The following is an 18,763-nucleotide window of genomic DNA, read 5'->3' as shown; positions in this document are numbered from 1 at the left end:
AGAAAGGGAAATGTAAATGCAACGTGTTTTGATATGTATTTGGTTCTTCCTTTACTTATTTAAGTCGTATTTTTCAGTTAAATACAAGTATAAATTCCACAAATATAAACGTCAGCAAAGTTTGAGAGCTATATTTAATATAATTAGTAAACAAAAAACTTTGAAGTAAATTTCAAACGAAACACTTGAAATAGTAGGGACTTGTTGGCAACAAAATTGAGGAATAATTCGGAGTGCAAAGGGTTAAAAAAGTTGAATTAAATCTTGAAAAGTTAAGAAAGACAAATTGAAAGTAGACACTCTGGTACCCAAGTATTGACATGAGGGTTAAAGAATGTTGAGTAGCAGAAAACGTTTATGAAGTGTTGTCACAAGTGCGAAAGTGGCATGCAAGAATATCGAATTGACGTGTTCGTTTTGCTTCTTCAAGATCGAAGCCGAGCGTGGTTCTCGCGTGAAAGCCGAGAAACAGCGCAGCGACCTTGCCCGAGAACTCGAAGAACTTGGCGAGCGTCTCGAGGAAGCTGGTGGCGCTACCTCCGCTCAGATCGAGCTCAACAAGAAGAGAGAAGCCGAACTTAGCAAGCTCCGCAGGGACCTTGAAGAAGCCAACATCCAACATGAAGCCACCCTCGCCAGCTTGCGCAAGAAGCACAATGACGCCGTCGCCGAGATGGGAGAACAAATCGACACACTCAACAAACTCAAGGCTAGGTAAGTCCGAGCAGAAGACACTTAATTCGACCAAGCTATAGAACTTTTATTCTTACCTCTTCGACGTCCATTCTTTGATTAACGACGAGATATCTCGTGTATCTTTATTACTAGACTGCGGATTTTATGCATTTATGACAAAAACGAGTAGGTGTAATCTAAAACAACAAAGAAAGTAGACGAATTTAATGCTACTGTTATATATTATTCTCAATAATATGAAACATTTTAAGAAGTTTACCAGTTTGTTACTATTCGGGTAGAAAGTTCTTATCTTGCATAAAGATCCGCAGTCTGTTTATTACTGATATCAAGTGTTCTCTTTGTAAGTTGGACACAAGTAATCGATTTTGAAGACATATCATCGTTGGTAGAATGTACTTAAAGATGATGAATATTGATTAAAGATTTATTCAAGAATTGAATAAAGATGATGAATGTAACGGAACAATATTTACAGAAATATCTGGTTTCCTTCCGTCAGCCATTCTCTGTGGCTTGTATTTTTGTGTATTAAATTTTCTACATCGATTACAACTATCCCTCTGCATTCCATATATGGAGTATTTTAGTAAAATATGTAGTATTTTATATTTAACATCTTTGAATCGATTACTTGTGACAAATATTCAAATAAAACACTGCATATCCATAAGAAAGAAACACGAGATATCTCGTCCATTGTAGTGAAAGGGTTAATATGAAGTTTCACTGAAGGAGGTGTTATCCGCGTTGATACAGTTTGTCACCTAAAATTAGACAGAAAGAAAGTGTACAACGACAAAAAAGTGTTGAAAGACCCGCAATTCCAACAAATTGTTTTCACTAGGGCCGAAAAGGGCCGTCACGACATCCACTCCGAGCTGAATAATTCTCGTGCCACAACGGATCAGGTTGCCCGGGAAAAGGTACCTAGCAAACCGTGAGAATGAACCCCCGAGAATGATAATCGTCCGAAACTTGTTTGCCAAAAATTCGTCTTTTCGTTCCATCCTATGTCTTTACAACTATCAACAAGAAAAGAACTAACTACCGCAATCTTCGGATCGTTTTGATCGATCAGACTCCCTGTATTTGTCGCAACCTGTTTCTCGTCGGATCGTCAACCTACAAGAATGAGCACGGAAAATTCCACCCCGTTTTACACAATTTTCAGGTTTACGTCAATGAAATATGTATTGTAAAACTGTCGATTGAACTGTCAACTGTCACTCCTAGTCACGTCTTGTCCACTAATCGCCCTCTTTGCATCTGTTGTTCCCGAAAACCAGGGTTGAGAAGGATAAGGTTCAATACTTCAGCGAATTGAACGACATGCGCGCCAGCGTAGACCACCTGAGCAACGAGAAGGTAAGACCTCTTGTCCACGACCGATTAATAGTACAGCAAACTAACGCAACTAACAGCTTCGCCAGGGAGCCGTCGCTGCGGCGAAAGGATATCGAATCCGGGAAATATTCCAACACCTTGAGAATGTTTCCATATGTAATCTCCGACGTTGGAAAGTGTGTCCGGCTTGACAAGCTTGCTCCTCGTTTGTACCTTTGCATTTGACGCTGCGATTCATTTTGGAACGATCTTGCCGGATTATCCGCAAAAACTGCAAAAGAAAGAAGCACCCGGACATATTTAATAGAAAAGCGTAAAAAATCAAATAAAAACACAGTAAGTTTGGAAAAAGGATTCCGCTGTCTAATTGAATAGTTCTGAGAATATAAAGATATTGTTTGTCATTATATCTTACAATTATACTGGGTGCTTCTTTCTTTTGCGCAGTAGTGTAGCTCTTCTATCGTAACGTTAGATCCTTCCAAAATCGAATCTTAGTAGACGGAGCAGCAACAGATCAGTGTCCTAACATTTTGATTGTTTGCTACAAAGGCCGCCCAAGAGAAGATCGTGAAGCAATTGCAACACCAGCTGAACGAGACCCAGGGCAAACTCGAGGAAGTGAACCGCACCTTGAACGACTTCGACGCCGCGAAGAAGAAGCTGTCGATCGAGAACAGCGACCTGCTGCGCCAACTGGAGGAAGCCGAGTCGCAAGTCAGTCAGCTTTCCAAGATCAAGATCTCGCTCACCACGCAACTGGAGGACACGAAACGTTTGGCCGACGAGGAAGGCCGGGAACGCGCTACACTCCTTGGCAAATTCCGCAACCTGGAACACGACCTGGACAACATTCGGGAACAAGTGGAGGAAGAAGCAGAGGGCAAGGCCGACCTACAGAGACAACTCAGCAAAGCGAACGCGGAGGCACAATTGTGGCGCACGAAATACGAATCCGAGGGTGTTGCACGCGCAGAAGAACTCGAGGAAGCTAAACGGAAGTTGCAGGCTCGCCTGGCTGAGGCTGAAGAAACGATCGAATCGCTCAACCAAAAGGTCATCGCGCTTGAGAAGACGAAACAGAGATTGTCGACGGAAGTCGAGGATCTACAGATCGAAGTGGACCGTGCTACTGCGATCGCCAACGCTGCTGAGAAGAAACAGAAGGCCTTCGACAAGATCATTGGAGAATGGAAACTCAAGGTCGACGACCTGGCTGCAGAACTCGACGCCAGCCAGAAGGAATGCCGCAACTACAGCACCGAACTGTTCAGGCTCAGAGGTATGTTTTATTCATAATGACTGATCTTCAACAGGGACTTTCGAATGCTAATTGGAGTTTGTTGGTATAATTGTTTTGTATTGAAATCCAGGTGCATACGAGGAAGGCCAGGAACAGCTGGAGGCAGTGCGTCGCGAGAACAAGAACCTCGCCGACGAGGTGAAAGACCTTCTGGACCAGATTGGCGAAGGTGGACGCAACATTCACGAGATCGAGAAGGCCAGGAAGCGCCTGGAGGCTGAGAAGGATGAACTTCAAGCCGCCCTCGAGGAAGCCGAAGCCGCTCTGGAACAAGAGGAGAACAAAGTATTGCGCAGCCAGCTTGAACTCAGCCAGGTGCGACAGGAGATCGACCGACGCATCCAGGAGAAGGAAGAAGAATTCGAGAACACCAGAAAGAACCACCAGCGTGCCCTCGATTCCATGCAGGCGTCCCTCGAAGCAGAAGCCAAGGTTTGTAGAGCTCTTCGACTTCGCATTCAAATTTGGATTAGTAGACTTGCGGATCTATATGCAAAATGCATCAAATCCGCGGTCTAAACTGATTAGGAAGAATGACTGTGAGTTTCATGAAATTTATAGGGCAAAGCTGAGGCTCTGCGCATGAAGAAGAAGTTGGAGGCCGACATTAACGAACTGGAAATCGCTCTGGACCACGCGAACAAGGCCAACGCCGAAGCCCAGAAGAACATCAAGAGATACCAACAGCAACTGAAGGATGTACAGACTGCTCTTGAAGAGGAACAACGAGCACGCGACGAGGCCAGAGAACTCCTTGGAATCTCGGAACGTCGGGCCAACGCTCTGCAAAACGAACTTGAGGAAAGCCGCACTCTTCTTGAACAGGCCGACCGTGGTCGCCGCCAAGCGGAACAGGAATTGGCTGACTGTCACGAACAACTCAACGAACTTGGTGCTCAAAACGCTTCTATCTCTGCTGCCAAGAGGAAACTCGAGGCTGAACTCCAGACCCTCCACGTGAGTACATCCCCATTCATTATTATTACTTATCATCAATACTTTGAATATGTTGAACATATAATTGAAGCGGCTTAGTACGTTTCTGTTTGTTAATGTTCCGTTGATGTTTTCAGTCTGATCTGGACGAACTCCTGAACGAGGCAAAGAACTCCGAAGAGAAGGCGAAGAAGGCGATGGTTGACGCAGCTAGATTGGCCGACGAACTCCGAGCTGAACAAGATCATGCTCAAACTCAGGAGAAACTGCGCAAGGCCCTTGAAACACAAATCAAGGAACTCCAGGTGCGTCTCGACGAGGCCGAAGCGAATGCCCTCAAAGGAGGCAAGAAGGCGATCCAGAAACTTGAACAACGCGTCCGCGAATTGGAGAACGAACTGGATGGAGAACAGAGGAGACACGCTGATGCCCAGAAGAACCTCCGCAAGTCTGAACGCCGCATCAAAGAACTCAGCTTCCAGGTATGCAGCTCAATATTTCCCTACCACATACGAAATTATATCATCATTACAAAACCGTAGACTCAAACACAGTGGCCGAAAAGTCACTAAACCATTGTAAAATGGAATAATGCTTTTATCCTTCCAAAATTCACATTTATCTTTTAAGGAAACCAGAATTGTTTGACTTCTTTTCATGTAATTCTGTAGATTTTCATTGAGAATTTACAGGATTAAGTACATCTAAAGTTTAACCAGGAACTTCGCGGACTACATTTCTTTTTTTAAGTTGTTTGTATATTTTCATCACTGTTAGGAATTAACCCCTTGCTTTTTAAATGAAATAAAATATGATTCGTTTGCAATCAATATTTGAACATTAAAATGAATGTAGCCATACAAAAAATATAAATTTTTTTTCTATTCTATGACATTTTTGGGGATAAAGACGTTTTAATCGCTGTGACTGCAAATTGTCGATTAATAAAGATATGGGGACTTAAGATTATTTGTTTTGGAATGTCTAGGCTGACGAGGACCGCAAGAACCACGAGCGCATGCAAGACCTGGTTGACAAACTCCAGCAGAAGATCAAGACATACAAGAGGCAAATCGAGGAGGCTGAAGAAATCGCTGCTCTGAATCTTGCTAAGTTCCGCAAGGCGCAACAGGAACTCGAAGAAGCGGAAGAAAGGGCGGATCTTGCTGAACAGGCGATTACCAAGTTCCGTACCAAAGGACGTGGAGGAAGTGCCGCGCGCGGACTGAGCCCAGCGGTAAGACAATAAATGATAATTAATGAACAATTGAATTTGCTTCGTATCGCACGGTGAATGTACGGGAAGAAAATAAGAAATTCTCCCTTTTGCGTCACAAGGATCTCGTCGACTATCGAATTGCGGTATCCAAAAGAGCCCATAAAGTCTTTACAGTTTCTTTTTCGGGATGATAACGAGAGAAAAAAAGAATGTAGAAAATCGCGTAGTAGACGTGAGAATGCATTGCAGTAAAGGGTCTCTAATTAAGAAATCTCTGTGTCCTTGTATAGCCGCAACAGAAGGCACGCAAGGCGCCCTCCGCAATGGAGTAAAGAACACCGCGCCGGTCCATGTAAGTTCGTGCACGTGTCACAGTCACGTGTGTGTGTCTCGAGAGACAAAAAAAAACAGAGCACAACAGATCAGAAACAACAATTCTCTACAGACAAAAAAAAACTGTTGCGAAACCCCCCATCTATCGTCTATGTCGTTTTTCTTTTTTTTCTTTTTCTTTGATCCTGTGTGACAAGCTCGTAACACTTCTGGAAGCAAAACCTTACAAATATAAAGCTTCGTCCTCAACATTGATTAACGTTGTGTATCACCCATTCCCAATACAGTTCACGATTTGGCTGATAAGCGGATCCTTCTGTATAGACATTAGATCAGTGATTTGCTTGACTAGTGACACAAGTTACACGTACGCGACCATAGAACGCGCGCACGTACGCGTTCACTTGATTTATTAGCGCAGACGAGCATCAAATAATACAGTATAACTTTCTTCGTTTTCTCTTAATCGTTTCAATCACACGCTTTGTTTTGCGAACTAAACGGACAAAGCTACTTTGTCGGATAAGGGAGGCATCAGAACCCTCGGTTCGTTCGGCATCCATTGTTGTTTTCCGAGTGCAACGCCAATCACTTCCAACCAGCGCAGAAAGGACACAGGAAACGTGTCACCTGATTCCCATGAACGTTATTTTTTTCTTTTTCGTATACAAAGTGTCATTTGATCCTTGTTAGAAATGGGATCGAGAGCACAATTAACCGTTTGATGTACGAACACGTGCTTCCGATGGCTAGATCGCGAATCTTTCTTGCAAAATACGAAGTTCAAGACACGAAAGTTCAATAAAGATTTACTTCGGGTGTGAAGGGGTTGAAGAAGCATTTTGAATGTGTGCAATTGAGAAAATCATGTCTACCACAACTGGATTGAATGTTATAACAAAACATATTTCTTTATAATTATTTTTTTATGAAACCTTTACCAATGCATTTGTGACATTCTTCTGGTTCAACTGCATATCAAAATTTGTGGATAGAGCTCGATCCCATCGCTAAAAAACAATGTACATTGTATCGTTTGGAGATCATCCAGCACATCCTTTTGAAGTACAGGGTGTTTCCAAAATTATATGTCGCGACCATTATAGCGTGATTCTTCACCTCTAGATAGGTGGAGATTTGTTTAAAAAATGGACCGCAAAATTGACCTTAACATTGAATCTCAAGGTGAAAATTGTTTTTTTTATTGCATCCTGTAGTACTGATCGCGACGAACAAAAGTCTCAAAGCAACTATCGGTCTGAATTCAACCGTTCTCTTAAAAAACGCCAACTATTTTATTCCATATGTCTACAGGGTGTCTTAAAATGGTATAAACGTGGACGGGATGATTCTACACGGGAAAATAAGTCGAAAATATATAATAAAGTTTTTCATTTAACGCGTCGTTTTCGAGAAAATTCACTAACAGTCCGTCAACTTCACGTGTCTAGCGTTCTTAACCTGGTATACTGGGGTCTCTCAGTACCCCAACAATATTTCGTATATTAACTTTTGCTTATTGTACGATAATTGCAAATATCAAGTATTTTTCACTTCTTTAGGACATTTGGATCATTTAGTCTTAAATTATTTGCTTAATGGCGTTTGAGAAAAATGTATATAAAATTTTTAAATGGTCCTAGTATGATACTTCGTGTTCTGAGTACACAATATACCAATTAAGGGTTAACACTAGGTTCACGGAGCTCCAGGAATAACTATTTCACATTATTTTATGAACATAACAAGTATGTGTCTATCCAAATTTTTGGCCATTTTCCCAATAATATATAACCAAAGAAATAAATTTGGTAAATAATTCCTCAGGGAAGCATCTTTACAATATTAGAACCCGCCATTTTGACGGGTCCCGTAAACAAGTACACGGCATCATACGAATTTTACATCCCTAAAATTTAAAACATCATATAGAATGAAAGTATTCTAGCTAGGAAGAAACGTTTAATGTTCAAATTAAAATAGCTCCGAGTGCAGAGGGTTAAGGTGAATTTTGCGGTGCATTTTTGTAACGGATCTCCACCGATCGAGAGCTGCGGTATCACGCTGTAGAACAGCCTGTAGAAACACCCTGTACATCTCGCCACTTAAAATTCGCTCGCGTTTTGCAGAGTCTTTGATCGTTTTAACGTGGACACAGACGTAACTGTGAAGCTTTTCGCCAGCCGTTCTAGTCCACGAAGAAGATCGTGCGAAACACAGGTGCTGATAGATGTTTGTTTATTTTTTCAGCCACATCGATCTGCGTTCAAACCCCAATTGGATGGTTCCGCATTCCCGCCACGCTTCGACCTGCAGCCCGATGGTGAACTGTAAAGATCGACGCGACCAACATACCCGTTAGAGACTCGATCGCAATAGCTTAACAAAACGAAGAAGGGATTAAATCGCAACGAGCGAACTTTCATCGTGTCATCTCGCTAAATGTAAAACTTCACCTCATCATCTTCACACCTTATACACCACACCTTTACACACGTTTGACGTATACGATGGTACCCACTCTTCACGATCTTTACTTTCATCGACACGAGAGGGAGGGAGAAGTGTCCGTGCTTGGTCATTAACATTTCTGCCAGCTAAGTTATCGAATGGGGAAAAATGATGGAAATCAAATTGAACGAGGTAGACAACACGACAAAACGCGTTCCTCGTTTTGAACATTGGTCAAATATACTATATATAGATAGATTATATTGTAATGTTAACTTATTCGGGCACGAGTCAGGGGAAACGTGGGGTGGAAAGCAATCAGAAGCAATCTTAATCTTCACCACTCGCGCTGACGGTCGAGGAAAGAGAGAATGAAAAGAATGAGAGTGGGAGAGCAAGAGAGAAACCGTGAGAAAGGTAATATAAATGCGAGCGGTCGAGGATACGAGAGAGGCGACGAGAACCAGTAAGAAAAATGTATATGTATTACGGGCACGTTTAAACAAACGGGAATAAACAAAAAGCTACTACGTGTACACTGGCATTACGCGCGAATCGAGCGGACGAATTAAATTATACTCGTTGAAGAAAAAATATATATATATATATCTCCACAACCAAAGAAAAAAAAAATATCAAACGGAACAAAATAAACGAACGAGATTACACGTTATGAGAAGACGAGCAACGAATAAATGTAACGCTAGTCGCGGATTTGCACGGCGGCGCGCATATTATACATGTCATCCAAATGATAATCCTATCCTTATAAACTTAATTGTAATTTATAAAGAGAGCCGAAATATGTATTTATTAAAGTAAATAAGCAATAAATAAAGTTAAGAACTACATGCCGGGCTTGTGTTCTGTCTCTACCAAGTTTCATCCACGTCCCTATAGTTGTCCATTTTTTTCTTTTTTTTTTTACGTGGAGCTTACCTTCACTCGGGTGACCGAAATTGTTTTTAATAAAATACCATCCTCGGCAAAAGATATTCGACGAAAATTCTAGATGTAACTGTCGAAAGAATTGTTTAAGACTACGATAAAACTTTGTTGAATTTCTACCAACAAATCTGTGACACTCTCCTGATTAAAACGAGATCAAACACCATACAATTTGGACAATATTTACTTGTTTAATACACGACAGTGTGGAACCTCGATTATCCGAACTGGCGATACCTGAATTCTCCATTATCCGACTACGTGTTTCACTTTTTGCCGTAGGCGTGGGAGCAGATTCTCAGGTTAAGGTGCTTCCATAAATTTTTATAAACAATTAGAAAACAGCATGACCGTGTCTCAAAGCTAGAATTTAACACTAAACCTACCGAGCCTCAAAAGTAACTGGAACATGCCCCCTTATAAAAATGAGAAGATCAATTTGATTTATACTTTGTGCGGCTCCTATTGTAATACGTGCTCTATTAAAGCCTTCTATACAATAATTTCTTATGAAATAATTGTTATTATTTCAATAAGTGTAAAATAAAAGATCTGGTAGGTTTAGTGTTAAAAAAATAATAAGCAGGCTTACGTATGTACAAACGAACTGCATTGAAACTTCCATCTGGATTCATCAGAACACAGAATGGGTTGACAGCTGATATTTTTTGCAGAGCATTATTTTATTACATCGAAAGCGGATTAAAATGCGTATTCACTGTAATAAAGTTGCGACGTTAAGTGTTAACTTAAGTACAAAGAGGTACTAAACAGATTTAAGAAAATATATTTTAAGCAGTATCATTCATACCTAACAACTATACCCCATATATATGTTTATATGCACGCGTCACAACAATCGTAAAGAGATAATAGATCATCTTAATAGAACAACACTCGGGAAAGATTTAATACTCCTCTGATGATTCATTGAAGTATTTCTAATGAATCGAGGGTTACGATTCGCACATTCAGTCTTCGTTTACGTAATTAATGTCTTTCTTTTTATCTGTGATTCTTCTTCGACTCTTTGCGTACCAGCTGCTGGAACTGGCCTTTCACAAGTTCCCATTGCGTCCATTTTTCTGTGCTGATGCCAAATTCTTTACACGTCTTGACGAGCGCATCGTTGCAAAGAGGTAAATAAGTATGGTCCACTGTCGGCAGCAGATGATGCAAATGATGCTGACCGAAGTTAGTTAGCACAAGGAAATCAGATTCGTCGATCACTTTGCGTTCTCTGATGGCGTCCAACTCTAACAGGCCCCAGTCAAGGTCATTCCTGAAAAAAAGTATGTTTTATTGTTTGAGCAAAGGATTAGAATTTTTAATGAAGCTGAAAGAGCAAACAAGAACTTTTATAAACGAGAAAATAAAAACCATTCATTATGTAAACAAACCTGAATATATCGCCATCATGGAAGATGTTCGGATGATGGTGGCCTGCGTTAAATCCAATCATGGAGAAAACAAAACTGCTCACCATAATAACCAGTATCCAGTATTTTAGAGCAAGGTAGACACTCGGTGCAGAGAAACACATTGCAATAGGAAGCACGAATGGCATTGCATCACGGTATTCGAACGAATTGTATTCGAAGATTGCGGAATAGTACCTGAAACACGCACGATTCCACTCGTATATTAATCGAGTAGCATAATCTCTGTTCTAGTTTTATATTTCTGTAATTTACTGATTCCAGGATCTTACAAATATGTGATGTTATTGTAATATGTATACAATATAATACAGCGTGAGTCACCTAACGTTGCCACCTCAAATATCTTTGCTGTTTTTAAAGATACGTCAAATGTCTGAAGGACAAAGTTGAATGGCAAAATGGGGCTCATACGATATCAAAAAAATTTTTTTTCATGTAATTTTTTGTAGAGATATCAAGGTCACCTTCCTTATTTTTACATGTGTACAACCCCCTGCTCGGTTGTATCACCCGTCCGGCCACACCCCGTATATACAGGGTGTCTCAGCTGAAGGAGGCCACCTAAATGTCTGCTTTATCTTTAATGGCACAAAAAAACATTTATGACATAATTTAAATGGTATCAAAGGAGGAATATCATACGAGAACAATCTTTTTTAGTCCGGTTATTTTTTCATAGTTTTTTCAAGGTCGTCGTTATTTTTTATCGGGAAAACTTTCTTTTTATTCGATCATGTTAATGACTTAAGCATATTCAAATGTATTTTTTCAGCCGCTAGAAGATGGAATAAAAAAAAATAAGTTCAGCTGAGACACCCTGTATATAAATATTAGTACTACTCATTAATATATACATATGTATACAATAGCTATGTACTGTGGCATATTAACAATGAACTGTAGTTTGTACTGTTACCATTAGCTGTTAGATTAGCCATTAGCTGCTACAATTGGTATTAAAATTGAGGAGCTAACTGATATTCTATAAATGTGAATAATACTATAAAAAAGTAAAAGTTATACACAAACCGTTTGATTAATTGAAAGATGAAAAGTGTTGCCCAAATCAAGGGGCTGGCAATTTGGCTGAGGAAACCTCCAAGCGCAGTTTTGTTCTTATTTGGCAGCCATGGAAGCATCGGCTCGGTTACATAAATCTCATAATCCCACATAGTATTCGGGTAACTATGATGACTCATGATATGCGTGATGCGCCATTCCTTAGACGACATTGCAGTCAGATCGAAATAGTACATTCGGAAATTGTCCCTCATGTGGAAAAAGTTGTGAGCGATGATTGCCGTCCACGCAAGGAAAATTCCTGAAATCATTTGCAATCTGAAATCATTTGCAATTGCGTAGGAATTTTATTCGATCCTACGCAATCAGATTAATTGAATTATAAAGTCATTATAAACAAATGTTAATAAAACCGGGCATGTAGATTGTAGATTTTATGAATTTATATTATTACGTTCGCTTCAATTTATGAAAATTGTTGAAAGAAGAAATACATTTTTATTTAACTTCTATTTATTTTATAATTGATTCAGAAATATTCTTACAAATATACAGTGACTTCCATTAATATTCGGACGGTCTAAAAAAGATGATAACTTTTTAAATATTGGACTATGCGATATGAACTCTTTTTAAGAAGCTAGCGCAATTATAGTTCACTCCATGATGTGAAGAGATATTTTTTCAAAAATTGCAATTGGTCGGAGTGGTAGAGAAAATTTAAAAAAATACGTTTTGTAGATCTGTGTCAATTATATGCATTGTGAAAGTTTCATCAAAATCGGTTGATGCGGGGAAAAACGGCAGACATTGAAATATCGCCAGCTGAATGTAATAACTAGGTAACTTGAAATGTGGACATTTTGAGTTATCTACTTCAAAGTAATCTACGATATGTAGTGAGCAGTGTTCAAAGCAGATAAAAAATAAATACACATTTCTATTTATGTTATAAATGGGCAACTCGACTTTTTAAAAATTCTTTTTTAATTCAAAATGATGTTTTTTCATGTATTGTTCCACTTAAAATAAAGAAATATATGCAGATATTGGCAATATGTTTAAAATAACGGTCTCCCTACCATAATCTTAAAACCTTAAAATACATACCGTTTCATCAATTTCTCTAAACTAAGGAATTGTAAGTTACCTCGTTATTACATTCAGCCGACGATATGTAAGAATCCTTAGATTTATTGCAGTTGGAGGCCGAAAATCGTGAAAAATTGCAATTTTCACAATCTTTAAACGTTTGTAGCTCATTGCAACGTCGGCCGATTTTGATGAAACTTTTTTAACGTTACGTAGCAAACTAATTGTTCTAACTTCTCAAAAATGTTCAAATCGTATGGTCGAATATTTAAAAAGTTATCGTCTTTTTTAGAGTATCCGAATATTAGTTGGGAGTTAGGAGTGGGAGTGCTTTTCTTTTGCGAAGGAACTTTGCGTTTTGTAAATTACTGCCTACTTGCTGATTTTAATTGTAATCTTTTCGCACTTACCAGCAGCAACGAGGACTAAGTAAGATTGCATAGAGACTGAAAGGAGACTGAGGACAATTGTAGTGGTAACAAGCAAGTCGGCAATAACGTTCGACTTCACCGATGAATTATGAAAATCGACATCTTTTAAGGCCTCGACTGCACGTTTCTTGAATGTTTGGTAGAATCCGTTTGGTTCAAATGTTAATGGTATCGCTCTTGGTGAAACTGCATCTCTTATATAATATTTCGATAGGACTCTTGGAGCCTTGTCGGTCAGATGATGCGACTATAGAACATTTAAAAATTATTTTCCAAATTAACAGCTGAAACTGCATATTAATTTAATGTATTAATATAAATATATATTCAAGCATATTTCCTCTGCGCATTACAGTGAAAAGTAAAGGAAACTGTTTATACTGCACAGAGGTTCAGACCCCTGACTCCTGACTTATTCGATTGCGAAATTGTGTCACGCGAATGTCTTCTTCGAAATAACACTCTTCGGAATAACAATCAATATATGTGCGAACATGTTGAACATCTCATAAGTCAATTACTTTTCGATTTTTCAGATTATTATTATAGGTGGTTTGAGATATATAAAACGCCAGGAAAAATTGATTATATAATAAAATCTATTATGCGAAAGATAGCACACTTGTAGCGACGTAATCTTCGTTGATTGCTATTTTTATCTTAATCCTTTGCACTCCGAATTATTTTTCAATTCTCTTGCCAAGAACTGCCTACGATTTTAAGTGTTTCATTTGAAATTTACATCAAGGTAACGATATTTGTTGTTCACAGAGCTGGATAAAATAGAATTTGAAATAGTATATAGTTTAGAAAAGTATTCTAAGGGAGGCTTGCGTAACTTCAGTGAAAAAGTGATTTTTAAGAATTTTTTTTAGAACACCTACAATTGGTTATATGGAACTAGGCCTTTTCTAGATGTAGTCACATAGTCTTGAAGTACAAGTGTTCTTGTTTTAGTGTTAGAAAAAATGTATATCGTTCAGAAAAATATAAATAAAAAGTCAAATATACATTTTAGGTCCAATCCCTAGAGAAATGTGTAATTATGCAGTAAATAATAATTTTTGTTATAAATGCATAAAATTCGCGGTCTACTAATAAATTATTTCTCATATAAATTCTGCAATACTGTGTTATCAAGCAGATCGCATGAAATTTGATTAAATCCCTTGAAGATTCTTTCTCTTCCAGGAGGAGAATTGAACAAGTGTCCCCTTACTTTCGAGCGGTAGTGTAAGTAGAACATCCTTATCAGTGGTCAGACACATCTAGATCAGCATGAAATCAAATACATCCTGAACGATTGAACGATTAGCAACACCAAGCCTATCACGTTTACAGCGCAAACACCTGTCCGATCGTGTTTGCAATTCAAACGTGATATCTTGAAAGCAATGTTTATGTTCTTGATCCCACAGACGCCTCGCCAATAAAAAGTGCGGCTAATGGATCGAACGAACATTGACACCAATCTTATCGTATTCGTAAAGTAGACTCAAAGTGATATCGAAAATGTTTGTCTTCGTACCTCAATAGTCTTTTGTAATAAGAACCGTGATTATCCGGTGATCTCAATCTTGATTGATCTTAAGTCACGTGCTATATATTTTCGAAAATATTCACAAATGTTGAAACATTCTTAAACAATTAATATGTCAAATTCCATCTATTATTGTATTAGCTAAGTTTATATAAATATATAATATACATATAACAGCGTTATATATATTTTAATAATTAGTATTTAAGTTACCTCAAAAAGTTCTGTTATATCAGTTCCTTTGGTAAGTTGAATCCACTCTGGCCCTCCAGGATGAAACTTGGCGAAATCTTCCAAATCGTACAAACCGTCTCTAACTCTCCACAAGCCTTCTGCACCATCTACAGCTCTTCTCCCTTCGATAAATGCGTAAGGCGTTCTTATGATTTTGTTTCTACCAGGAAGTTCTACGAGACCTGGTACTGAACTCACGATTTTAGCCATGGCGCTGTTCACGATTGTTCTGCGAAAAAGATACAATCCATGATAGTCCTGCAAGGACTCCCTTAACACTTCATGATTATAAATGTGTACGTATAAATGGGAAATTAATGATGAATGTAGCTACTTCCCCTGGTATTTTATAAGACTGTTTATCTAGCATAGAGTTACAAAACCAGTTACTCCAATTTATCGTTCGATATGTATTTTACTGACGGCAATAAGAATTTCTCCCTGGTGTTTTGTAATATTTCCTATCTAGTCTCAGAATTACAAAACAAGCGACTTCAACTGTCTAAAATTATATTATCGTTCGATATATATACTTTATTAAAAGCGGTGGCAACGACTTCTCGCGCTTCTCGCATTACAATGACTAACGTTATTATTGAACGTTCGTATAAACGGAGGAAATGATAATGCCATTTTTATCGGATGTGTCATAAACACGGGCAGAGTATGTGAATTGTATGTGGCCTCAGACAGCTGCTTTGATAATTTCCCTACATTGGCCAAAAAAATGTAACAAATCCGGAAAAATAAAGCGAAATGTTCGCACATACCTTCACCAATATACAAACTAAGTTTGAACAAAATTCACTTGATCAAAAACCACAATTATACGTGTACATTCTTTCGATATTTTTGTTGCTATCTTGTAACTGTTTCTTTTTTAATCTTGTACTATTAAAATGGTATCATAACACGTTCCTCTATGCCTAAGTCCAACTTCCAAGAAACGGCACTCCTTAAAAGTGAATCCGACACTGTCAACAAATTGACTGCTTCTGGTTGGGCAGTTCTTAATCTTTATATACGTGAAAGAGAATCTTTACTATGACGCACTTTGACCTGGCAACGATAACCCAGTAAAATAAATAAAACATTGATGTTACATTAAGAATACCTAATTTCCTGGGAATAGATCCAAATGTGGAAATATCACGTTTGTTGCAGAACTTCACGAGAATGATCAACGTAAATGATAATAAACACATCCCGTAATCAACAAGAAAAGTATTCCATGAGATTATTTATCCACGGATAAAATTTATCAAACACACTGACTAACTGTAATATTCCAAGTTCATTGTATTGATTTTTTTTTAAATTCTTATATTAAGGAAGAGAGATTATTTTAATGAGCGCTTTCTGAGTAAGTATGTTGTTCTGCGATTGTCATAACAATTATCATTATTATTCTCTTGTACGCCGCAATCTTAAGTATAAAAAAATTTAAACATGTATTCGTATCTTTTTACGATAAACAATTAATTTAAATTCCAAAAATTATCATCGATAAACACGTGCTGCTAGATACATGACTCAAAAGATATTCGGAATCTGAAATTATCTTTATTTACAGTTCATACCTAAATATACTGGAAACTATATAATCTCTGACGATAACCAAAATCGTTAGTTAAAAAGTGCCGACTAAGAATTTATGTACAGTCGAAGGTTTACGTAATATGTAAATAATATCAATTTTTTGGTATTCAAGATGATAATGAAAGTAATTAGCCTGGCTCGTGGAATAATTTTATCAATTTGTCGTTAGAGATACATAAATTTACAAATAAACCTAAGACCTAGCCCAAACACATTATTGCTTTCTCTTAAGTACAAGAACGTGCCGACTACGATGATATGTACTATGTATTTCATAATATCAAACATTAATCACATATGACAAATAGAGAAAAACATTATCTCGATTATGAAACCTTAGGATGAACTGAAAGAATATAAACATAACTGTTCGTGCGTTCGGATCTTGAAACAGAGATTACATGTTTATACATATATATGTATGTGTTATTTTTGTGGTACCGAAAAACATGGTACGAAGTACGTCATATTTTTGTTCGACTCATTATTTGCAAAATTTATTGTACAAATTTTATGTGAGGAACTACCTTTAAAAGAAATTACCTTTTTTCTATTTTTCAATCTCCAATAACATACATTTAATCATATATATATATATCAATAAAAAGAGATTGTTTTATGTTAAAAAAGATTAAACTTAATGTTGCTATCTTTTTCTTCCAAGTCAAAGTCTAAGCTCTTTTATCGTAATAAGCTTATTGTATATATAAATACGAAAGTGAAAATATGTTATCCGATTTATCGTATCATCCATGAACAGCAAATTTATATTACTTTAACGCTAGATTAAGTAAAGTGTGATTATACAAATTCTACGTTTTTAACTACATTTTCCAATACATAGATTATTGAATATATTTTTTATGATTTTTTATATCCATAAATGTTGAAAATTCAATAAATTAACAACGATTGAATTGTTCACTCTATACATATATGTAATATACGGGGACAATAGCTATGTCCACTTTGAATATTGCCGTCATTTGTAATAATATGAAAAAATGTTATATACAAAACTTACACGGTATAGAGCGAGGCATATTGTGACACAAACATTTCCTGTGTGGGTCGAGGCATAGAGGAGATTTCAAGGTCACCTTGATTTTTTTAAATATAATGTCCTTTTTTATGCCATATATCGATAGAGTATCAAATTCAGAGTATAAAAGTGTTGACCTTCATATGTCCTAAACCTAATAGTTAACGAGATATTATTCAAAGAAGGAAGAAAATTGTTTCGATAATATCTCGTTAACTATTAGATTTAGGACATATAGAGGTCAATACATTTTTACTCAAAATTCGATAGTCTACAGATTCATGATACAGAAAGTAGGTGTTTCCATTTTAAAAAATCAAGGTGACCTTGAAATCTCCTCTATGCATCCACCCACGCAGAAAATGTTTGTGTCACAGTAAGCCCCCCTCTATACCGTGTAAGCTTTGTATATCTCATTTTTTTCATATTATTACAAATAACGGCAATATTCAGAGTGGACACAGTTATTGCCCCACACCCTGTATTTAAAATAATATTTTAGAAATTACGAATGTTTTCGTAACTGCGAAAAATGTTAGCTTGATTAATTATTTCTTTAATATCATATTTTCGATTTGAAATTATTTGTTTACGGAAATCAATTTTGATTTCAATGCGTACATAAAAGAATCGATTTTATTCGTATAATAAATCCATTTTATTAAAATATTTTGTAATTTCGTTCGATCTCAACCATTATTTCGCCAATTTTGCGTTAAAATGATTAATCGTTATTTTTAATGATTATTTGGTACGCAAATTGTTTGCTTGTAAATGTAATAAATTGAATAATTTATTAAAACTAATTCTAATAGAAATAAAAATTAATTTTTAATTCTAACACTCACGCAATTAAATTCCTATGTACCTCCTAAAAATGAAGTTTAATCATATATAATATAGTTTACACACTACGTTGTACTTATAAATTGTTTAACCTGTGTCGTTCGTACCCTAAACTATAGCAGCGGAAATTTTTTACAAACTAAATTGATGTAGTCACTGCTCCGCGCTTTTATAGCCTCCGATAATGTGTTTTATATTCTCAGCATAATCGCAAGTGGTTATAAAGGTCGCAGTTCGTAATCAATGTAAATGATACCTCGTAAAATTGTTTATTGTTTTTATGT

The 18,763-nt window shown here is 37.2% G+C and overlaps 2 protein-coding genes across 21 annotated transcripts in view; one reads left to right on the top strand and one right to left on the bottom strand.

The window, feature by feature from the left end:
• Nucleotides 1-9,134, top strand: part of Mhc (myosin heavy chain) — a 52,047-nt gene extending 42,913 nt beyond the window's left edge. For 17 of the 18 annotated variants that reach the window (XM_076424635.1, XM_076424627.1, XM_076424629.1 and 14 more), the window contains 8 exons: nucleotides 431-714; nucleotides 1,986-2,064; nucleotides 2,596-3,325; nucleotides 3,417-3,778; nucleotides 3,908-4,303; nucleotides 4,420-4,764; nucleotides 5,271-5,519; nucleotides 8,085-9,134. In XM_076424635.1, the coding sequence (XP_076280750.1) occupies nucleotides 431-714; nucleotides 1,986-2,064; nucleotides 2,596-3,325; nucleotides 3,417-3,778; nucleotides 3,908-4,303; nucleotides 4,420-4,764; nucleotides 5,271-5,519; nucleotides 8,085-8,168 (2,529 nt within the window). In that variant the 3' untranslated portion in view covers nucleotides 8,169-9,134. Of the gene's footprint in view, nucleotides 1-430; nucleotides 715-1,985; nucleotides 2,065-2,595; nucleotides 3,326-3,416; nucleotides 3,779-3,907; nucleotides 4,304-4,419; nucleotides 4,765-5,270; nucleotides 5,520-5,791; nucleotides 5,854-8,084 lie in introns of all 18 variants that reach the window. The other variant, XM_076424638.1, reaches the window with a different exon arrangement.
• A 763-nt stretch (nucleotides 9,135-9,897) lies between these two features.
• Nucleotides 9,898-18,620, bottom strand: Cyt-b5-r (Cytochrome b5-related). 3 transcript variants are annotated; one of them, XM_076424653.1, is made up of 6 exons: nucleotides 18,482-18,620; nucleotides 14,972-15,221; nucleotides 13,198-13,465; nucleotides 11,705-11,996; nucleotides 10,634-10,849; nucleotides 9,898-10,515 (listed from the first exon to the last, which is right to left on the bottom strand). In XM_076424653.1, exons 2-6 carry the CDS (start codon nucleotides 15,200-15,202, stop codon nucleotides 10,239-10,241), a joined length of 1,284 nt encoding a protein of 427 aa, XP_076280768.1. In that variant the 5' UTR covers nucleotides 15,203-15,221; nucleotides 18,482-18,620; the 3' UTR covers nucleotides 9,898-10,238. The 3 variants fall into 3 exon arrangements, with proteins under 3 accessions (XP_076280768.1, XP_076280766.1, XP_076280767.1); XM_076424651.1 differs by lacking the exon at nucleotides 18,482-18,620 and adding an exon at nucleotides 15,763-15,994; XM_076424652.1 differs by lacking the exon at nucleotides 18,482-18,620 and adding an exon at nucleotides 15,526-15,705.
• Nucleotides 18,621-18,763: the final 143 nt, after the last annotated feature.

This window comes from Lasioglossum baleicum, chromosome 6, assembly GCF_051020765.1.
Source record: "Lasioglossum baleicum chromosome 6, iyLasBale1, whole genome shotgun sequence".
Lineage (NCBI taxonomy): Eukaryota > Metazoa > Arthropoda > Insecta > Hymenoptera > Halictidae > Lasioglossum > Lasioglossum baleicum.
Note: the sequence above shows the minus strand (reverse complement) of the source record. Positions and strands in the feature narration are given on the sequence as shown.